Source organism: Dreissena polymorpha, chromosome 2 (assembly GCF_020536995.1).
Source record: "Dreissena polymorpha isolate Duluth1 chromosome 2, UMN_Dpol_1.0, whole genome shotgun sequence".
NCBI lineage: Eukaryota > Metazoa > Mollusca > Bivalvia > Myida > Dreissenidae > Dreissena > Dreissena polymorpha.
Window position 1 is genome coordinate 154,348,494 of NC_068356.1, and position 21,233 is coordinate 154,369,726.

The window sequence follows — 21,233 nt, forward strand, 5'->3', positions numbered from 1 at the left end:
TGACTACGGACCATTAGTTAATCGACTTGTTATATACCTCGCATGGTGTGATACAGGGTCAGTGAATTAATATAAATTTACTCCCTTGTATCACAGTGTTAGCGGTCAGTAGGAAGACGACGAACAAATAACTCTTATCTTATACCCTTCAGGCTCCATGATCAACGGATACAACAAATTGCGACTCTGAATTATATCACGCCGTCGTGTTTACATCCGTTATCTCATTTAGCGATACTTACTTTATATACAATGCTGCACACCTAAAATGGGAACATATACATACAAAAAATGTGGCATGGATGATCCAATGAAAACGGCAAGTATGCAAGGGGTTAGATACATACATATATATATATATATATATATATATATATATATATATATATATATATATATGACATCAAACCTCTTTGTCATTTAAATGCGTGGTTACTTTCAACAAATATCCCCGTGGTCTCATCTTTGAGCGTCGAATCCCCAACCAGCATTATGCATTAATCAATAAGAAATTTTAAATCGACAAACGCTGTGTATGTAGCTTAAAGTCGCCTCATCATCGTTAGGGTCCCAGATTGTATAGAACAGTATCCGTTAATTCAAACAATTTTTGTCAATTAGTCTATAAATGCGAACTAACTGTATAATTATTATTTTAACGAAACGATTTCCACTACCAAATGGAGTCCAGAACATGGGCGTTGCGCAGTACAAAAACAATATCATTATATTTGATATGCCGTTTGCCATCCTGATCATGTTTGAGTCTGTATCATGTGTTTAAACCGCTGCTTATAAGTAGACAAGCGTGTCTGCTAAAATTTAAATACAGTGCCTACCTCTCTCACGTGTTGTTAATTTGTTCGCACCACGACTGAAAATCGTTCATTGTTTGATTTGTAAACAACAAATACAGAAAACATAAAGATGGGGACTTAATAATTGCTCTCTAATGATACAAAACACTATTAGTTTTATATGATGAGGTTATAACACATGCGCCTTCATAGAAGATATATTTATTGTTCAACGTAACATTATCTATATTTGTAATGTTTATAAATAGCATTGATCTGATACCGTGTTTAAATATGATTATTTCTTCTATTTACCAACATGCATCATGCTTATGTATTGAACATAACAATATGCATATCAAATACCGTTGTCATATAAAGGGAACTAACTGTGACTGCATATATCAGCGATTTTTGTAAACGATTCTCTCCCCTGGATCACACCGTTTTATTGCTGCAGCTAAAGACTAAATATTCATATTATTTAAAGCAATAAGTCTATTATTATTTAAAATGTTAGCTCTTCTGGGCACAAAATGCTCCAATACAATAATCCTTTTAATAGTTTTCAGTCAATACCAGGCGGGTGTAAAAAAACAAAAAAGTTTAAGGTGCCACATGTTGCATCCGATTTAGATGAAACTTGGTCAGATTGTTTATATCGACAATAACTTTGCAAGCGAATTACTCGGCGTATAAACATTAGGAAACCATCTAAAATCACCGAATACATATTTGAATCGAACTATAAGCCACATGTATGACTCAATTTTAAAACTCTGAATGTTTATCTGGATAATTTCTATATCAAACAATAGTCCGGATGACGTGCATTCAAAACCTAATTCACCAAATTAAATCGTATTAAAAGCGCTGTTATCACTCTAAAAGCCACATTTATTACTCAATATTGATGAATATAATTTTTTATTACTAATTACCAAACAAGGTAAGGATATTTGACTTTTTCTTATGTTTATCTTTTTTAAATAAAGGCCAACTGTGTGTCAAGTGAGTCCAAACCCTATTTCACTATACACATCTTAAAAAAACATTTGTTTTGTTCCCGCTCTAAAAGCCACTTGTATGTGTTCTATTCACGCAGTACTTTGGGGCAATCGAGGTCCTTTACCTCCTTGTTTATCAAATTGTATATACGTTTTGTCGAATAACCTACGAATTTCCAGCTATTTTTGGGGCCCTTGACGTGTCATTAACGTTGTAAGAGTTATTCCATATGAATGATAAAATCTATGTAAAAAACATCCAATATAAGCTTTATAAGTGACAACATTCACACACATTCTAGAATAGCAATCAGTATGCGTGCATACATCAGATAACCTTTTAACGTTGGCTTTATATTGCTGATTCCACACTAAAGAAAATAGGTATTACTACATGTAAGTAACAAATTAATAGTTAAAAGGGACCAACATGTTAAAATGGTAGCACTGATGTTATTTGTTTGATTATTCATATGTAAACATAAAATATTTAACCATAGTTAAACAGTCAAAGTCTTTCCCCTCGAATAATATAAAAACGTCGTTACAAATAATCAGCCATTATCACCAAACGCTGATCTAAAAAAAAGCAAGGGACTTGGATGTACCTATAGAAACTTTCTGAAAATAAGATTCAATTAAAACTCCCTATTGTTGATCTCGCATAAAACTGAGTCATTATGTTCACACACAAAAAATGTTTACATATTAAACTGTGTTATCGATACATTTTAAATACGTCCTTAGCTTAGCATCATCTTGAATACTTTTTCATCAAATGAAATGCCCTCCAGACACATAGGACACGCAACCTCTTGTAGTATCTCATTAATACGCTTATTACATGTCTGCACGATAGTGTCAGTCTCAAAAACCATTGAGTTCGTTACCAGGCATTGAAGACCTCTGTTGAATAACTTCAACGTCCACATCTCCAGTTCAGTCCTCATCTTGCTGTACCACAGAAGTGGTTCCGGGTACCCAATAACTGCCTTGCGGAATTTATCTAACCTAAGTAATATTCGCGGACCTTCCGCAATCATGTCCTTTAAAGTCCTCCCCCACAGAAGCTGCTGCTCATTGTTCAGTTCAGATGTTGCCATAAGATTTCGCTCAGGTATCATATAGTAAGGCAGTTGCCTTGTGGATATAGCGGTTCGTAATATATCCAGTCCCTCATGGAGCCAATGAAACAAACTTCCGGAATGGAAAAAAGAGGATTGGTTGTTCTCCGCTAGCCATAATACGATATTCTTCATTGTGTACGATGTGATTTCTTTTTTCTGCGGTTTCAGTATATCCTTAGCGATCATTTTAAGCAAAACATATAATTTGATCTGAGTGTCATTAAGATTATTGACAAGTTCCGTCTCTCCAGTATTAAAACATATCCTCCATTCCACATGGTTGTGTTCGCTTCTTTTAAACCCAATCGGAGTAACAAAAGCTCCCATCGCAACCACTTTCTCTACAATATCTGATGGTGGCCAGTGACGAGTTCGATTAGCCCATGTCTGCAATATGTTTGGACAGTGACAGCGAATGGCGTGTACCGTATCATTTTTAAAATAACCATTAGACCATGGCAACGATGGACCAGCACGTGGATGGTGGACCGTACCGGGTGCATGCCGTACGTTTCTGAAATATTCTACAAATAGTGCACTGCTTAAAATAGGATTACCATATTCATTTTCACATAAGGAATCGGGAATAGCAGCATGGAATCCAGGAGCAAGTCTCCCAAGTAGTACTCTACAATATCCCGCACTAGTGTTTTGGAAATTTATTTCTAATATAGTGAAGTGACAAGGAATATTGCTTTGGTCAAAACAGTTTTCCAAACACACAACATATGGTAACACACGTATTGTGTCAATATCGCTCTCGAATAAACGGGTCAGTCCCTCCGCTTTGCTCCCCGCAGTGATGTACGTATACGAAAAGTCCTCTCCCAGTGTATTAATCAGCCTATCACTCTCTATGTAATGTTCTCGGCGTTTCTGTCTGATCTCGGGTCCATACCCCAGGATATTCATAATGTTGCTTGTTTCCCGGGATTCATCTTCATACGCATACTGGAACGAAATAAAAAAAAATGAATTCATTCACTAAATTTACATAATACAGCAGCATGTTTTTTTTTCTGTAGTTTATCTGTCTTAAAATCTCGCATCTCTTTCATAATCATTTTTGTAAGAGGCTCTTTTGTTTTATATTCAATAGCATACTTATGTAAATTTAGACAAAGTATTAATTTAATTAATGCTACTGGAATCGCTCACACAATCCGTTGTATGTTTCATTAAAGGTACTGAGAAGATTCAAACGAAAACTTGGATTGTGTGTATTTATAAGGAATTAGATGTTTGATATAACGTTATATAAGATGTACCGTCATCAACGGACCGACTTATACAGTTTCTAATATTTTTATATACAAATTGATTATTTTGAGTTTAAATGAACCCATTGGTTTTGGTATACGATAATTTTAATCAAGACATGTTTTAAAATAGAGTCTAGCTCAATCAAACCTATAAATATATTTTGATCTTACACAAACAAACAGTCTGAGTTACAAATACTACATTCTAGCTGCTGGTATATAGATCCTCTGACATATTGGAACATATATGTATATTAGAGTAAGAAAGAATCTTTTAGTTGGGACAATTGCACTTTACCAGTACGCAACACTTAACATCAAACAGCGTACCCTAACCCTAACCCTTAACACCTAACACATAACAACTTACGCAACATCTAATAATCCTTTTTATCCGATATATTTCCTAAGTATATGGGGCAACCGCCCCCAAATCCCCGCTTTGTCGATAGTGGTAAACAACTGCGTACCGGTAAAGTGCAATCTAGCCTTTTATTTGAATACGGCTTGTTAAAGTTAAAGTTTATCCAATGATCCGCTAATCGAAAATATTCAAGGAAATGGTAGAAAATACGTGATTGAACATATTTGATCACCATGGTGAATGAACTCCCTAGAAGAAGTAGAACTTAAACTAGTGTCAGCTGTTTATGACAGGGACACAATATTTCTGTAGTGATAAATGCATTCTCCAGACAATGCCACAGTTACTTACCCTTGATCGCCTGATTAGCCTTGGAGTCCATTCCGTGTAATGTCGAACAGCCCCTTCCGCCATCTGTGATATGAACAGAAAGATCGATTATACCAAATGGTCAAAGGGACGCTAAGCCGACGTAACACATATTTAATACAGCCTTTTTCTGCATTATACAATATAATGAATGCATCACAGCTTGATCTTTACCGATATATTTGGTCAGCACACCGTATCATTTATTGATTTCAAATTGGGAAGTGTCAATTTTAATGAAAGGTAATTTTATGAAGAGGCGCTTCATACATTCACATTATTAGAGGGACATTTTCATAGATTTAGGCATACATTGAAGTTTTTTATTAACTTTTTTATATTGATAAATGCAAACATCGGACATACAAACTTCCAGTAAAAAACAATGATAAAATAAAAGAAAGAAAAAAGTAACCCTCAACTGGGCTCGAACCACTGACCCCCGAAGTAAAAGTCTAACGCTTAGACCACTCGGCCATCCGTGCTCATACAAGTATTAATGTATTTTATACTAAATAGAAGCAGTCATCGTAGTTTCAGGTTTTTGAATCGTCAAAAGATGCATATAATGGATATTTTAGAGCATGTTAAATGTTCATTATTACTGTTTCCTCACAACTATCATAACCACAACAAAAATTGTGTCAATTTCCCAAAACGTGAAAACGTCCCTTTGAAAGCAAACGTGTGTTGTCAAAAACTCATTTATATGTCGGCGTGATTTTGAATGTCGACGGAATTATGGTGTATTTTACGTATGGCTTATAGATCTAATAGGCAATAACATTAATTCGTATTTTTGGTTGTGTTATTGTTTATAAATATTGTATAAATAGGTGTATTGTGCAATCAATTTATCACACTTGATAGTGACAGTAAACATACCATCATTAAATTTACGAATGAAATATCTCGCCCATCTTGAATAATTTATTCTTACACATTAATGACTGAAATTATGCGGGAAAACAAACTGACAGAATGAATTTCATTTATACAAAATTTTAAAATTATAGTTTGTCACTATTATAATCACTAGTCATAATTTAAAAAAAAAACGTATGAGGCGAGGCTACGTAAGCAAATTTACATATGCTTATATATTATTAGGCACATAATAATTATCAAAAATAATTCAAATATGTTGTTCACATGCCCAGGTAAGGCCTTGGATAAGATTCGATGCATTATCTTGTTCTCCAGCCCAGGTTAGCTTTCAATAAGAAACGATTTGTCACCTGTGCATGTTTAACAACGTATGTATATACATGGTTCGAAACAATTTACTCTCGAAATCTGACTAATAATAAATACATATTTTTTAAATAAGGCGGCATTGTATCAAGCGAAATTAATTGAAACAGGCTCCGTCATGACTTGTATGGATTTATAACATGGCAATCACATATTTTTAACCTGTATAACTAATGTTTATTCGCTTCAGAATAAACCATTTTATCCTACGCAAGATACGAATTATCAGTCATACAAGAGTTAACTTTCATGAAAATTATTCTCCCGCATGGGCGCTGCACCATAGTATAGAACGGGCTCCATTTCCACGTGCGTTTTTTTTACCCTGTTGTCTCATTGCTGAGTAAGTTGCATTCATTGCTTATTTAGAAATTTATTTAAAAAAAACAACCTCCCACCTCCCTGTGACGTTTAAGTATGAACATCGATACTCGCCATTTTGTCATACATTTTCAGCCTTTGTTTCCATGACTTCGTGTTACCTTCGCCTATCGTCGTCAAGGCTGATCAGAGACTGATTGAATATGTTATGGACTTCCGGTGCCAGAGTGCTCTCTGTGTTAAGAACTGTATCAGGTACTTCCGGTATCGGGGTCTTTATTAATTTAACAACTATATTAATTTAACAAATATGTCTTAAATAGATGGCATGATCCTATTATAACACATCCTTCCGGTGTCGTGGGATATAAGCTATCATAATGTTATTGTATGATTTTAGTTAATGTATTATTTCTTTGAAAACATAACTATGCATTTGTTGTTTAAACTCAGCATTGACAGATATTTTTGCCAAACTTAAACAATAAATTAATTCCAAACTTATTATGCTTGTCGTTGGATAATTCTTATTCTTCACATTCCTCTAGCTGTGAAACTGAAATCATTTGCAACCGTTCATTCAGTTCAAACCAACGGACGACATTTGTCAGTTTAAAATTATTGTTTAACAACCACAGTATGTAGCTTAAATGACCAACGTCTAACAGACGCAGTATAAAGCTCAACTAAAAGGATGTTAATCAAGAAGCATATAGCAAAAGATTATATTAAAGACAAGAAAGGAAAACAAAAACTAAAGAAAGGTACATACAGTAAAAAAAGTATTAATTTTACCTGATTTTGTAGCGAAATAATTGATCAACTGCGTTAGGAAAGCTGTGAATCCAGTGCGATCGAAAATCCTTACATACTTTTGCAGAGTGTATGTCAATTGTTAAACGTAAAGTGACAAACGCCTGTTTGAGTATGTAAACGCTCGACAAATAGTTACATATTATAATAGCTTGTTAACTTGCACAGTGCGACAGAAACTGCAACGTGATCTGTCCCTATAAATAGAAATGAATGGGCTCGTGATATATTGTTTTGGTGTGACATCTGAATCTCAGATGACAATTTGTTTACAACAATATTGTCCGCTTCTTAAACTTCCTTGTTTCAGGCCAACGTGTAACTGTTTATCATGTTCATGTCTATATTGTTTTACATGTTTGGAGTATTGATGTACGTTTCGCAAAATGAAAAAAAGAGTAATGCGAAACTTTACAAATTTTTTAAGTTTTAACCCATAGTTTCACGTATTTCCGGATGTCCGAGTTGTTGATTTCAGGTTATAGCGCGGAACTATTAACAATTTTTTAAAGAAGCTTATCGTTTTAAAAAATACATCACTCAAGCTTCGAACGATAGTTATATCGATAAGGTTACACATGATTTCGCAGTACCGCATTTTCGCTGTTTATTGACCAGTTAACACGTCTTTTGAGTTTTCGAAAGTTTATGCTTCACATTGACCGATGCAAGCCAGTGACCCATTCAATTGTATGTTTTAACGTGTAATATGTATTGGTCTGGAGAAGTCAATCCAGCTTCGTCTTTCAGCGATGAAATCAACACGAGATGGCTGTAGCTACGGGTAATAAGTCTAAACTCGTTTGGCAAAGCAAAAGGACGCGACGGACTTACTCCGTCGGTGGGAGATACCGCCATTTTTTTCTTCTCAGCTTCCTCCGCCTCAAGCAGGGCAGTTCCCAGTCTATAAGGTGCTGACCCGCCAACATCCTCATGCTTCTGGGTGCTTGCAGCTCGTTGTGTATGCACGACAAGTGAATGGCAAGCAGTAAACATGTATGTTGAGGTGCATGCTTCAGATTGACCGATACAAGACAGTGACCTCTTCATTGTTTGTTTCTACGTGTGAAATGTATTGTCAATAGGGATGGCATCGAATACCAAAATCGGTATTCGAATATCCGCTTGTTCATTCCATTGAATATTGATTAGATTGTTATTAAATGCTTTAGTCCCAAAGAGATACTCAATTTTTAATTTTTAATCACTAAATAATAATGATTTCGTAATTAAAATATCAAACAGAACTTCATAATTATTCGATTTTCAACGACACTAAACAGTTGCGGGATCCAGTTTTATTGACGTTGTAATTCAAAAGTTACAAGATAAGCCGCACATTTGTATCACCAAGGAAACGCTGAGAAAAACATCAAGTTATTACTAAATGTTAGCGAAAGATCTCAATGATAACTATTGTAAGTAAGTATAACTAACGACTGAACATATATGGAATATCCAATGAAACATAGGGACCATGGAAGTAATTGCATTTTAAAGTGGATTATTTATGTTGAGGAACAATACTTTTTTATATGGTTAATTAAACCTTTTATGAGTTTTAAAGATTTGTGAAGATTATTACAGTGTTTCGACTGGAAATTATTTGAATTAATATTCAACCGTCTTGTTACAGTAAATGCAAAAGCACTGTGGGTATAAACCTTTTTAAACAGCTCCAGCGTACAGTTAGCCCAGAATTGTTCACATACATGTATAAATCCGGGTCCTACAAGTATGAATCAGGGTCGTACACGTGTTAATCAGCTTCGTACATTTATTAAGCAGGGTCGTACATGTATGAATCAGGATCATACAAGTATGAATCCGGGTCGTACATGTCTAAACCAGCGTCATGCATGTATACATCAAAGTCTTACATCATGTATAAATCAAGCTAATTTATAAATTATCCAGGGTCGTACAGGTATGATTATGTTCGTACATGACATGTATGTATAAATAAGGTTCTTACGTGTATCAATCAGGGTCGTACATGTATGATTCAGGGTCGCACTGGTATTAATCATGGTCGTTCATGTACTAATCAGGATCGTACAGTTGTGATTTAGTGTCGTACGGGTATAATTAGGGCCTTTCAGTTATAATTTAGGGTTGTACATAAATTAATTTATAATTTACAGACGGTTCCCTAATTTTCCTCAATAGTCGATACATTTTATTGCTGCTATATTGTATTTTATTCGGCATCAAACCAATAAGTACTCTACAATTATATCTATGAGGATTGTTATTGTATACACGTAATTTAATACAAACAGAAAGAATCAACGAATAATCATTATATTTAAAAAAAAAAGTATTTTGCAAATCAGGCTTTTACAGTAGCTCAGCCAAGTAGCCTCATACCGCGGTGAACCTTTCAAATAAAATTTGGTGCATTGCCATGAAAGTAATTTCCCTTTACATGTATCAGTTTTTTAATCAAAGCAATGTCCAATTAGTCAAAACAGTGATTATATTTGTTTGTTATAAATATATAACTGTTGAACTTTGTTAGAAATGTGTGTGTATGTAAAATCACACAATTAAAGTAATAGCATTTCGTATGTTAGATCACATTTCGAATTACAAGTATTGAACTATTAAGTAATTTTATTTCAACAATAGTCGCCTTATATTGGACCTTTGCCAAGAAAATAAGAATCATGGATTCTAATAGAATCATGTTTAAGATGTATTCCGATGTTAGGTGATACTATATTGTGAACATTTCAAGCTGTTTAAGTTTTGCGCCCAGACGGCTTTGCTGACGAATCGATGAGTATGTTCAGCAAGTTTAAAAACCGCTCCTTGGAACCATGGACGGACAAAATGCAAGTTAGACAGAACGGTCGGAGAAAACATCGGTAGTAGCCTGTGGTAAAGCTCCGGTAGGGAACTCACAACAATAGTTTAATGGCGGGTAAACTATTAAACGGTATTACAAAGTAGCGTATAAGTTAGGAAGGTACTATATACACTGTATCACACTTTCTATCAGATAGATCATATTTACAGATACAGTATGTGTTACCTGGATATCTTGCAAAAGATGGATTCCGTCTTTCAAACCAATGTTTCAAGGAAGTACGGTCTATATTCGAATTTTAAACATCAGCTCTGTCATTTTGTAAACTATTACTAACGCTAACTGGTCGATAGTTTAAACGTTCGACCGTTGATTAATTAGTATAATTACATTTTGTTATGAACTGTTTTTGCATTCTACTGTACCTGGGTATGTCCCTTTGATCTAATGGCAATAATTCAGGATTAGGACTGTTTTATACGTGATAACTGTTGGCAGTACTACGCACATTTCATTGAGAATATATGGACTTCCATTTGAATGCAAGTACTCACAAATGGTCAATCCATCATTGCAGTGATAAATAGTTAACAACATATAAGCTTTTTAAAACAATGATTTTTATAACATTATTAAAGATATGTTCAATGTATCTGTACTTCTGTCCATAATGCACTCATTGGAAAACGAAGTATATCTCTTAAAGAGACATTTTCACAGATTGGCATTGTCTACCCTCGATTAGCAAACGTTCTTTAGATTCTTCAATATATACCAAGTACTGGTTCTACCCAGGAAACGGACCCAAGAGCGCCTCAATAAGGTTGAATCTTTGTACCATCGAGCTCGAATAAATAGGCTGAAACTTAAAGAGGACTTTAATGATTCATTATTGGATAAATAATGCAACATGACCATTGTGGAAAGTTATGCTGGGCGAATCGTAACAGTCTTATCCGTGTAAAACCCAACAATGAAAAGTGACAGACATTTAAAAAAATGTTTAACCGCTATGTGTGTAACAATAAGGTAATACAGGCTGAACACAAATATATTATACAAAATACGTACAACTAATTACACAAACAATAATGCCAAGTTCATTCCAGTGGATTTTATTCCCACGACAGGAGTTCTTAACAACAGTGTGTTGATTGTGGTAGTAAACAAAGGTTAGCTCCCTTTGTTGTTCATACGATCAAATAGTTGGTTGAACCCTTTTATGCCTAGCGTCTAGAAAAAAAGGCTTTGGAAAACAGCGTATACCCAGATGAGACACCGCAGCGTATGAGACGCCGCATGCTGTGGCGTCTTATCAGGGTCTGCGCTGTTTGCTTACAGGAATTTCTGTAAGAAATGTTCTTATTATAGAAATAAATATACCAAACATCCCTAATTTTGGAAATAAATTGATCCAATTATGAAGGATGGGAGAGTCCACTAGGCATAAATGGTTTAATGCATATATGCGTTAAGTGTCGTGCAATACTAGCATGTATGTCCGTAGGGATTCATCACGAACCACACTTTCTGTGTGTATTGTATTTGTCGTTTAAAGAAAGACTCTGCTTGACTTTATATAATCCATGTATTTTGTGCATGGTTAATCAAATACACTTTGACTACTTTACATTAACACTTAACATTGAATACAATCAGATTAACAAATGATAATGTCACGTTTGTTGGTGTGTTCTTGTCATGCAAATATGCTATAATAAAGCATCCATAACGACAAGGCACAGTAAGAGCTAGAAGAAAGTTTATCACATTTACGTATAGTGATGAAGTCCAACAAATAAGTGACGATGCGAACACATGGTCGTTCGAAAACTTAAACAAGTCATGTATATAGATTTATGATAAGACGATAGCAATTACCAACGTTTTAAAGGGGTTTGATTTCCAGTGGTTAATTCATTTAATCAACAACGATAACAACAGTTTTGACAGCAATCAAACACCTGCAATACATCAAAATAAAACACTGCGGTTTAAGTAACAGTCGTTCGGTTTGTGTATGCATTAAAGTAATGATCGTAAAAATTTAAAACTGAGTTGTCTGCATATAATATATTTCTGCATAATAACAATTATTTAGTAGGGAAGTAAATCTATAGATGAAAGCTCATAGTTCAAGGATAAACACTATCGATACATGTATTTGAAATTATAAAAAGTAATCCAAGTGAATGTATACTTTTATCACCGAAAGGCAACCATATATATACACCACATAAGTATCGGCATTGAAGGCGTATGGGAATATACTATTTTTATACAGATTACTAATGTAAAGTTTGTTTACGTTTCACATTTTGAGCAAATCAATAACAATGCACAAAATGTACAAAACATGAAAACTACTGATGGGAAAACTGGGCTAAATGCATTGGCGTATAGTGCCATCCAAGATTTGCATGTGCTATCCGTATTTGCTGAACAGGAACTACACTGCCGCCTACACTGGGTTGTCTTTTTGAAGAGACCTCCTTTAAACGACAAATTTTATAAAAGCGGAAAGTCTCGTCCATGATTAGCCTGTGCTGACTGTACAGACTTATCTGGGATGACACTACGTAGATGCATTAAGCACAGTTTTCCCAGAGCGCGGCGAAAAAGCTCCATGAACAGTTTACAACATTTCAGTTGCCTTATTGACTATGTGAATTCGTATGGCGGTACATCGTGTATATTTCATTCCATAAGATTGAATAACTAATAATGAGTAGCATGCCTGCTAAAAACGCTCCCGGTGACAACCTTGCATAATTTTACAAAAACATAATTTATTCGTGTTTATGTGTTGAGAAACCATTTAATAAAACACTTATTCGAATATATTCCTATGTTTAGTCGATATCGACCTTATAGACATCCTTATAAAACAATCGTGTCCGATGCACTCCCGTATATTCGAATACCATGGGGGTTACAATTATATTGTAATGTTGTTGAAATACTTAATATGGCATGCTTGCACTGTAATTTAAGAAATAATCGATGTGTAAGCGTTGGTTATTGTGGTAATAACCATCGGTTTGGAGTTCCGATGCGAAGTAATTAAACCACGAGGGCGTAGCGAAAAAACTTTTGGGTAAGAACACACAATTGGGGTACGAAACATTTTGGGAACGAACAATTTGGGGGTACGGGGAAGTTGTACCCGTGGACCTCTCGATAAATTTGAAAGAGGACGGGAACCAAGCTGCCTTTACCTTTATCAATGGCCCTGGGGTGGGTAATGTGGGCATGGATGGTCGAGATAGACCGTGTTGTCATAAGAGATGTTCAGTATTCATTTGAAGCCAATAGGTGAATAAATGAAGAAGTTATGTAAAAACAAAATTGTGGGTGGGCGTGGTTGTCCACTATCTCCTCCTACACTATAAGCACTAGAACATTGAAGCGTACATACATGGTAGCTATGAGCATATGTGCGACGGTGCACTATTTGGAATTTTTATCTGACCCCTGGGTCATAAGTTATTATCATGTGCGTCGCATGTTGTTAGTAAAATGTGTTTTTTTTTATCCCATTTATTTACCCATAACTTTTGACCCAGGGGTCAGATCAAAATTCCGTCACCGTGGCACATATGCTCATAGCTACCATGTGTGTTAGTTTCAAGGTTCTAGTGTTAAAAGTGTAGGAGGAGATAGTAGCCGAACGGACGGACAGAAAAGCGGAGATCAATACAACATCCATACGCTATAATAAAAACAAGAGATGTGTTTGCCAGAAACACAATGCACCCTATTGTGCCGCTTTTAAATAAAATTTCAATATATCATTTGGCAGGTTTAGAAAGTATCTCCCTTTTAAAGCTTTTTACTTCCTTTGAATTGTATTTTTTTACTTTTGACCTTGAAGGATGACATTGACCTTGACCTTTGACCAATCAAAATGTGCAGCTTCATGAGATACACATGCATGCCAAATATCAAGTTGCTATATTCAATATTGAAAAAGTTAAGGCCAATGTTAAAGTTTTCGGACAGACAGACAGACAGACAGACAGACAGACAGACAGACAGACAGACAGACAGACAGACAGACAGACAGACAGACAGACAGACAGACAGACAGACAGACAGACAGACAGACAGACAGACAGACAGACAGACAGACAGACAGACAGACAGACAGACAGACAGACAGACAGACAGACAGACAGACAGACAGACAGACAGACAGACAGACAGACAGGCAGGCAGGCAGGCAGGCAGGCAGGCAGGCAGGCAGGCAGGCAGGCAGGCAGCAGACAGACAGACAGACAGACAGACAGACAGACAGACAGACAGACAGACAGACAGACAGACAGACAGACAGACAGACAGACAGACAGACAGACCGACCGACAGACAGACAGACAGACAGACAGACAGACAGACAGACAGACAGACAGACAGACAGACAGTTCAACTGCTATATGCCACGTACCCTACCGGGGGCGTAAAAAGTTAAATATTGTGATAATGTTTAAATCCTATAATAACCACACTACGTATTAGTCTTAGAGTCGGACTCAAAAGAAACTCATTAACGTTAGTGTGGATAGTCATGTACACTTGTCAAAATTGCTTGGAAGTTCTTAGGATTAAAGAAGATCAATGCAGATTAATCTGCGTCACGGTATGGAATAAAAACGTATTTGGAAGTTGAATCGAAATCTCAATGGAATGAAAAAAGCAATTTCCATTTAGCCAAGTAAAGGAACTGGTTAATGGGTGTTTTCAGATCTGTCGGTTATGTGTATTTTATTACATATTATTAAGAATGGAACTATTTATTTTGGTAATAATACATTATTTTAATCATTTGTCATGTTTATATTGTGTTCTGAAATCATGTAAAACGAATAGCTAACAAATATTGTTTATTGTACCCTAAATTGCACCATTAAGGTTCTAACATGTAAAAGTGGGGGCATCCCTAACAAACCCTTATAAAAAGGGCACGACCTCTTTTCCAGTTGTTTGTTTGGACCATGAATATAATTCAGAAGACTACATTTACGTTGCGCATAAAATTTAGCAACATTGGTTTTTGTTGTATGTTGCTTTTTTATGTATCTGTTATCTTTTCTTATGCACGACGATACATACATGAGCAAATCTGCATATCTGCAAAAGACACATATGTTGTATTTTAAAAAGGATCACATATACATGTATTTGAATCTCTCGACAAAGTTGAATCGCATATTCCCATACCTGATACTATTTTCGTGACTAGAGCTTTTTATCCAATGAGAAGAAATATATATGCATGTGCAGGCTTTATGCATGTGCTTAAAGTGTCGTCCTATACTGCACAGGTTAATCATGGGCGATACTTTCCTCTGTTATGGTATTTGTGTTTGCAAAAAGTCTCTTTTAGCGGAATTGAGGTTTAGTCGAAAGTTTTGTTCTTGATAAGCGATTGCGGACTGGGGCGACACATGCTCCATGAGAATGAAGCTCGGCCTCCCTGGGGCGACACTTGCTCCTCGAGAATGAAGCTCGGCCTCCCTGGGGCGACACATGCTCCATGAGAATGAAGCTCGGCCTCCCTGGGGCGACACTTGCTCCTTGAGAATGAAGCTCGGCCTCCCTGGGGCGACACATGCTCCATGAGAATGAAGCTCGGCCTCCCTGGGGCGACACATGCTCCTTGAGAATGAAGCTCGGCCTCCCTGGGGCGACACATGCTCCATGAGAATGAGGCTCGGCCTCCCTGGGGCGACACATGCTCCATGAGAATGAAGCTCGGCCTCCCTGGGGCGACACGTGCTCCTTGAGAATGAAGCTCGGCCTCCCTGGGGCGACACATGCTCCATGAGAATTAAGCTCGGCCTCCCTGGGGCGACACATGCTTCATGAGAATGAAGCTCGGCCTCCCTGGGGCGACACATGCTCCTTGAGAATGAAGCTCGGCGTCCCTGGGGCGACACATGCTCCTTGAGAATGAAGCTCGGCCTCCCTGGGGCGACACATGCTCCATGAGAATGAAGCTCTGCCTCCCTGGGGCGACACATGCTCCATGAGAATGAAGCTCGGCCTCCCTGGGGCGACACATGCTCCTTGAGAATGAAGCTCGGCCTCCCCAGAGCGAGGCTCATGTATTCTCATCGATTTATTGCCGTCTCATAATTTGTGTTTGACTCCGTAGGATATCTCTTTCCTCTGGTTTCCTTATTAATTGCGTCACGTTTATCATTTTTACACATATAGTTTTCATGCTTTGTATGTTTTTTTTATTAATCTATTTGAAAACCTTAAAACTCGTCAATTACCAGGTCGTAGAGTGTAACTGGAGTTAACGATGTCGGTTCATGGGTCGGTTTGTTTATTTTAAATAAATTATAAATGCGCAAATACATCTGAACATTTGGTAACATGGATATAAACAACATATATCAGAAAAAATTTCTTCTTTTTCAGACACTTGTACTTTGATTGATATTTAACAAAAATGTTAATGACAAACTTTTAAGTTACAGCGGCAGTCAATATTACACGAATTTGTTTGTTTAAGTTGTAGAAAACGTTTAATCAAAGCGCTGTTTAATAGCGCGATTTAAATTGTCTGTAAAATGCTTATAGTCAATGCTCTGCAATTAATAGTGTTCTCAGTAAAATTGTAAAAATAGGTTTACCTAGAACTGGCAGATACACAGCCATTATCGTTAATTCATTGTCACATAAACTGTCACAGTATTTGATGCTTTAGGATTGCTCGCATGGTAGAGAATGTCCATTACAAACCTTACTTTATTGCTAAATATAATTTTCATTATCAATTTAAGTACTATTGCAAAAACTTAGTATAGGCTTAGTTAGTTAGTTGCTTTAGTTTCATTGTATTCTATATTTATTTGCCATGTTACATCTTATTTACAAGTACTGTATCTTGAACAATAAAATTGGGTACATAGTAATGTCAAATATAAGTCGGTCCGTAACGTTTGTTTAACCATTTGTACATGCCATCCATATTTATAATTTCCTTCTCGAAACGTGTTTAACTATAAGTATGTATTCCTATGATACTTTATCAATACACCCATTCCTGCTGATAGTTTGCATCACAATACATTGGTACAGCCATATGTATTACATTTATCACAGTAACTGGTTACAAGGCCGAATATCGATGCATACCTTGTTTTAACGACCCCTAACACGGCGATATGTTATTAATTATGTAATTACGTTGTTACGGTGGCGGTAAGGTGCGGTGTTAAAGCCGCATAGGTGCAGCACGGAAGAAAAGTCTTCAGTTTGTCAAGACATGGTTTTATTATATTACAGTTAGTTTTTGTTTAGACTGATGCAGTCTCTGTTGTCATAAAATTAAACAATAATATGGTGAAATACTAGGTGTGCTGTTGCCTCTTGCTGTATACAGATCTTGTCATTTTAAACCTCTTAATCTCATAAATCAAGTATCTTGTTAGATAAACCAGAAATCATGGTCTGTCTACCGTATACATTTCGTAAAATGTTCAATAGTTAGTTTGTTTGCAGGAACCAAAATGGACAGTGGATTATCTTACGCATATAATGTGGATGAATATGCTTATAATACTAATAGATAGTGCACATTTTTGATAATGTCACTATGGCAACAAATTAAACAGACACGTATATTTAACATTTCTATAAGAGTAGATATTAATTATTTCTTTAGTCGTCTAGAGAAATGTGAAAGATGGATAATAAAGTAGAGTCGATACGGATCATTATAATAATTTTAACACATATGCATTAGATGCGGAAACACAAGCAGACATTTCTATTTCACCTCATGTTGTTACATGTACTGGAACTGCATTATGAGGATTATATACATAACACAAACAAACAATCAGATAAACAAACACACAACCAATCCAGCGGAACATAACATTTCAGCTGGTATTCTAAACAACATTCAATATGGATTTCATGTTTAACAGAGCGTCTTTCACAAAGACAGATAACTTAATGAGAACATCTTTATTACATGTGCTCATAAGGCTTACTTATTTAAATACTGACGGCCGTTTGAGATAATAAGATTTGGTGTATTTTTTCCTAAAGACGGCACCGGGACGGGCGCTCGAACTTGGGGCATGCGTGGTCCACCGGGCCGCAAAAGTGTGCCAAGTTTCGTCGCATTCTGACATATATTTTTTGATGAACTGTATGCGGAAATGAACAACACGCTTAAAGTGGTATTTATTACTCTAACAAAATGAAATATTACCTACAATTGTAATCAAAAGCTGATTTGATTCAACTTAGAATTTGTTAATAATGACTCCCATTTCGTTTCTGTATTTTTTGACAATACACTTTAACCATAAGAAAAACTGTTTGTATAAATACGTTTCTAAAATTCATATGATCGAAAATTATACACATATTTTATAGATGGTTTACAAGTAACACTTTGATCAAATAATAATATCTTATCTGAGCAATGCACCAGGTGCGGATACAAAATATTTTGTGTGAGAGCGCGAATTTACTTTTGGCACTTTTACCAGCGTAAATTCTGATACGATAACCAGCTTAACGTACGAAATCCTGCTTTTAGAGCACAACGTATTGGCCCAGTTACCCCATAATGGAAGCCTGAATTCGCACTTATCTCTCCGAGAAGTTTTTAATTCTTTGTACATAAGAACGATTGACGAAACGGTGATCAAAATCAAAGGCTAATCTTATAGCCCAGGGTACCGTTTTACTAACCTACTTACGCAATTCGTAGACTTACGCACATATTTTAAATTCATACGGGCCCGTAAGCGCCTGCTCCGCAGCAGTTTCACCGGAAACGACGGCACCGGGACGGGCGCTCGAACTTGGGGCATGCGTGGCCCACCGGGCCCCACAAGTGTGCCAAGTTTTGCCTTCAAATTCTTGCTACATTGACATATTGTATGTTTTAATAAAATCCATAATAAAATGTTACATCGCAAGTAAAAATTAATTTGCATCAATGTGATATAAATGAAATTCAATTATTTTAAAATATATGCGTAAGTCAAAACTTGCGTAAGTTGCTTAGTAAAACGGTTCCCAGGTGATAAATATAAGCAATGGTATAATTTGACTTTATTAAAATTAAAAAACAACAGAAAAAACAAAAACAACACAAACACTGCGCGCGTTGTTGAATATAGTTCTGGAATATTGCGGACAGTTAAGGACAAGTAAGGATGGATTGAATTGCGTAATGGGAATTTATACAAAAAATAATAATAAGCACTGATTTTTCATGTTTACGTATTTATTTGAATACATGTATAGGGCCGATATTGACATTTATCTTCAATTTTGAAAAAAAAATTAACTCGAAAAAGAACGTAGATAATTGCATTATCAAACGACAAGGTGCAAACACAATATTAAGTATGTATTTTATTGTTTAAGGCACATTATTGTTAATAAAAATATTCATTATTTGTAAAAAATATCATAATAAATTGCAAAAATACCATGAGATACAATGCGCTATGAATGCGACCGTCTGTAAACTTATGCCACAGTTGCAGCTGTACTGGACTATGTCTGAGATTCAGAGATCCCAGGAGTAAATAATTCAGATTAAGTGCATGCAGTAAAAGGTAGCATAAGTTTAAATCAATGATGCAACCATCATCAGCTCATTAATCTCGCGTCATACACATAAAGTTATGTTTTATCAGTACTAAACAAGTTAATGCGCCTTGTTCCAAAGACACACGCTCGCTATAACGCGTTTTTATACATGTATTATGCCCATTTAGGGTTGATTGCTGTAGACAAAAACATTAAAGTCAATCATATACCCGTGCTTGCATATAATGGTGTCTTTAAGTAAAAACATACGCTACGGGTGGATTACGTGGTTGCATTTGCAGCGAATAACATAATTATTTAAAATAAACACAATGTGAAACGAACAAAGAACCAGGTGTACTTGCTGATTGTATCGGAAAACCAAGAACTAATCCAGATAAAATCTTAGAAACATTTTATAAACACGTACTGATAACTAGCTCTTACATATTTTCGGACAACATGTATTTTAATTACTCTTATAGTCCACCACACGAAACCGATCAAATGTTTTTATAGAAAGTGTGTTCGTCATGGGTACCATGGTTGTTGTGTACATACAGACATACACATACGTAATATTATCCTGTGCCGTTATTGCCTGCGCCTGAAACTAAACGATTTCGGACGATTCGACTATGCGAAATAGTGTTATGAAAATAATTATCCTTCCTCAAGAATATAAAACCACTGACAATGTTGATACTGCGAAATCAACGCAGGAAATAAGCATAGACGCATAGAACAGTGAATATACCGTTCGCTTTCAAATGTCCTGTCATCGAAATCATATTATTTTCGAGAACGAGTATCCAAACCGGAATTTTACTTGGTATGTCCTTTATTTATTGTTATGTTTAATGTATGGAAAACACAGTGGTGATGCAAAAATAACGTCTACTGTAGCGATTGCCTGTTAGATGTAGCTCACTTTCACGTATCAGAAACTCTTTTCTCGAAACAAGAACATTTCGGATGCTGTTAACTGATAACTTATTTGTTTATAGCAACAAAATAACTTGGATGAATCGTGTTAAATCCACTTAGAAGCGTTTTTTATATCACACCTGCAGTTTCAAAATAAAAGCAAGAGTCAAATTTTCTTGCCAACTTATATGCCTTGCCGCCGGGACAGTAATCGACAGCATACTGGAAAATTAAACAATGAAAATCAGATTTGTTACTTTTTTGTATCGGGTAAAGCAGGATTTAATCTTGCCTATTTGACTTGTCGACTTAGAAAGTTGTTATCATTTAACGGGGTAATCGGTAAAAGTTTGGCAGTAAGTTTAGTTTAAAAAAAACTGCACAAGATCAAGTATGCGCATCAAGCATATAATTAAGAAGCTTGAACATTATATGATAAGACTGATGCCATATTCGCGCACTGTTAAGTTTTGTGAAGAGAGTATCTCAATTTGATTAGGAAATATGGTCACGTTTGATATGCATACACTGATACGACATGACACCGTTCCTATTTTGAAATTAACTTAAAGCTATATAGTTACATTGTAATAGATTGCATATTCTC

The 21,233-nt window shown here is 35.9% G+C and overlaps 1 protein-coding gene across 4 annotated transcripts in view; it reads right to left on the reverse strand.

Annotated features, from left to right (window-relative positions):
* Positions 1–7,470, reverse strand: part of LOC127869531 (uncharacterized) — an 82,515-nt gene extending 75,045 nt beyond the window's left edge. Inside the window, exons 1-3 of one of the 4 annotated variants that reach the window (XM_052412179.1) lie at positions 7,297–7,470; positions 4,909–4,971; positions 2,922–3,882 (exon numbers count right to left, since the gene is read on the reverse strand). In XM_052412179.1, the coding sequence (XP_052268139.1) occupies positions 2,922–3,882; positions 4,909–4,971 (1,024 nt within the window). In that variant the 5' untranslated portion in view covers positions 7,297–7,470. Of the gene's footprint in view, positions 1–1,416; positions 3,883–4,908; positions 4,972–7,296 lie in introns of those variants that run through there. The other 3 variants (XM_052412178.1, XM_052412180.1, XM_052412182.1) reach the window with 3 other exon arrangements.
* Positions 7,471–21,233: the final 13,763 nt, after the last annotated feature.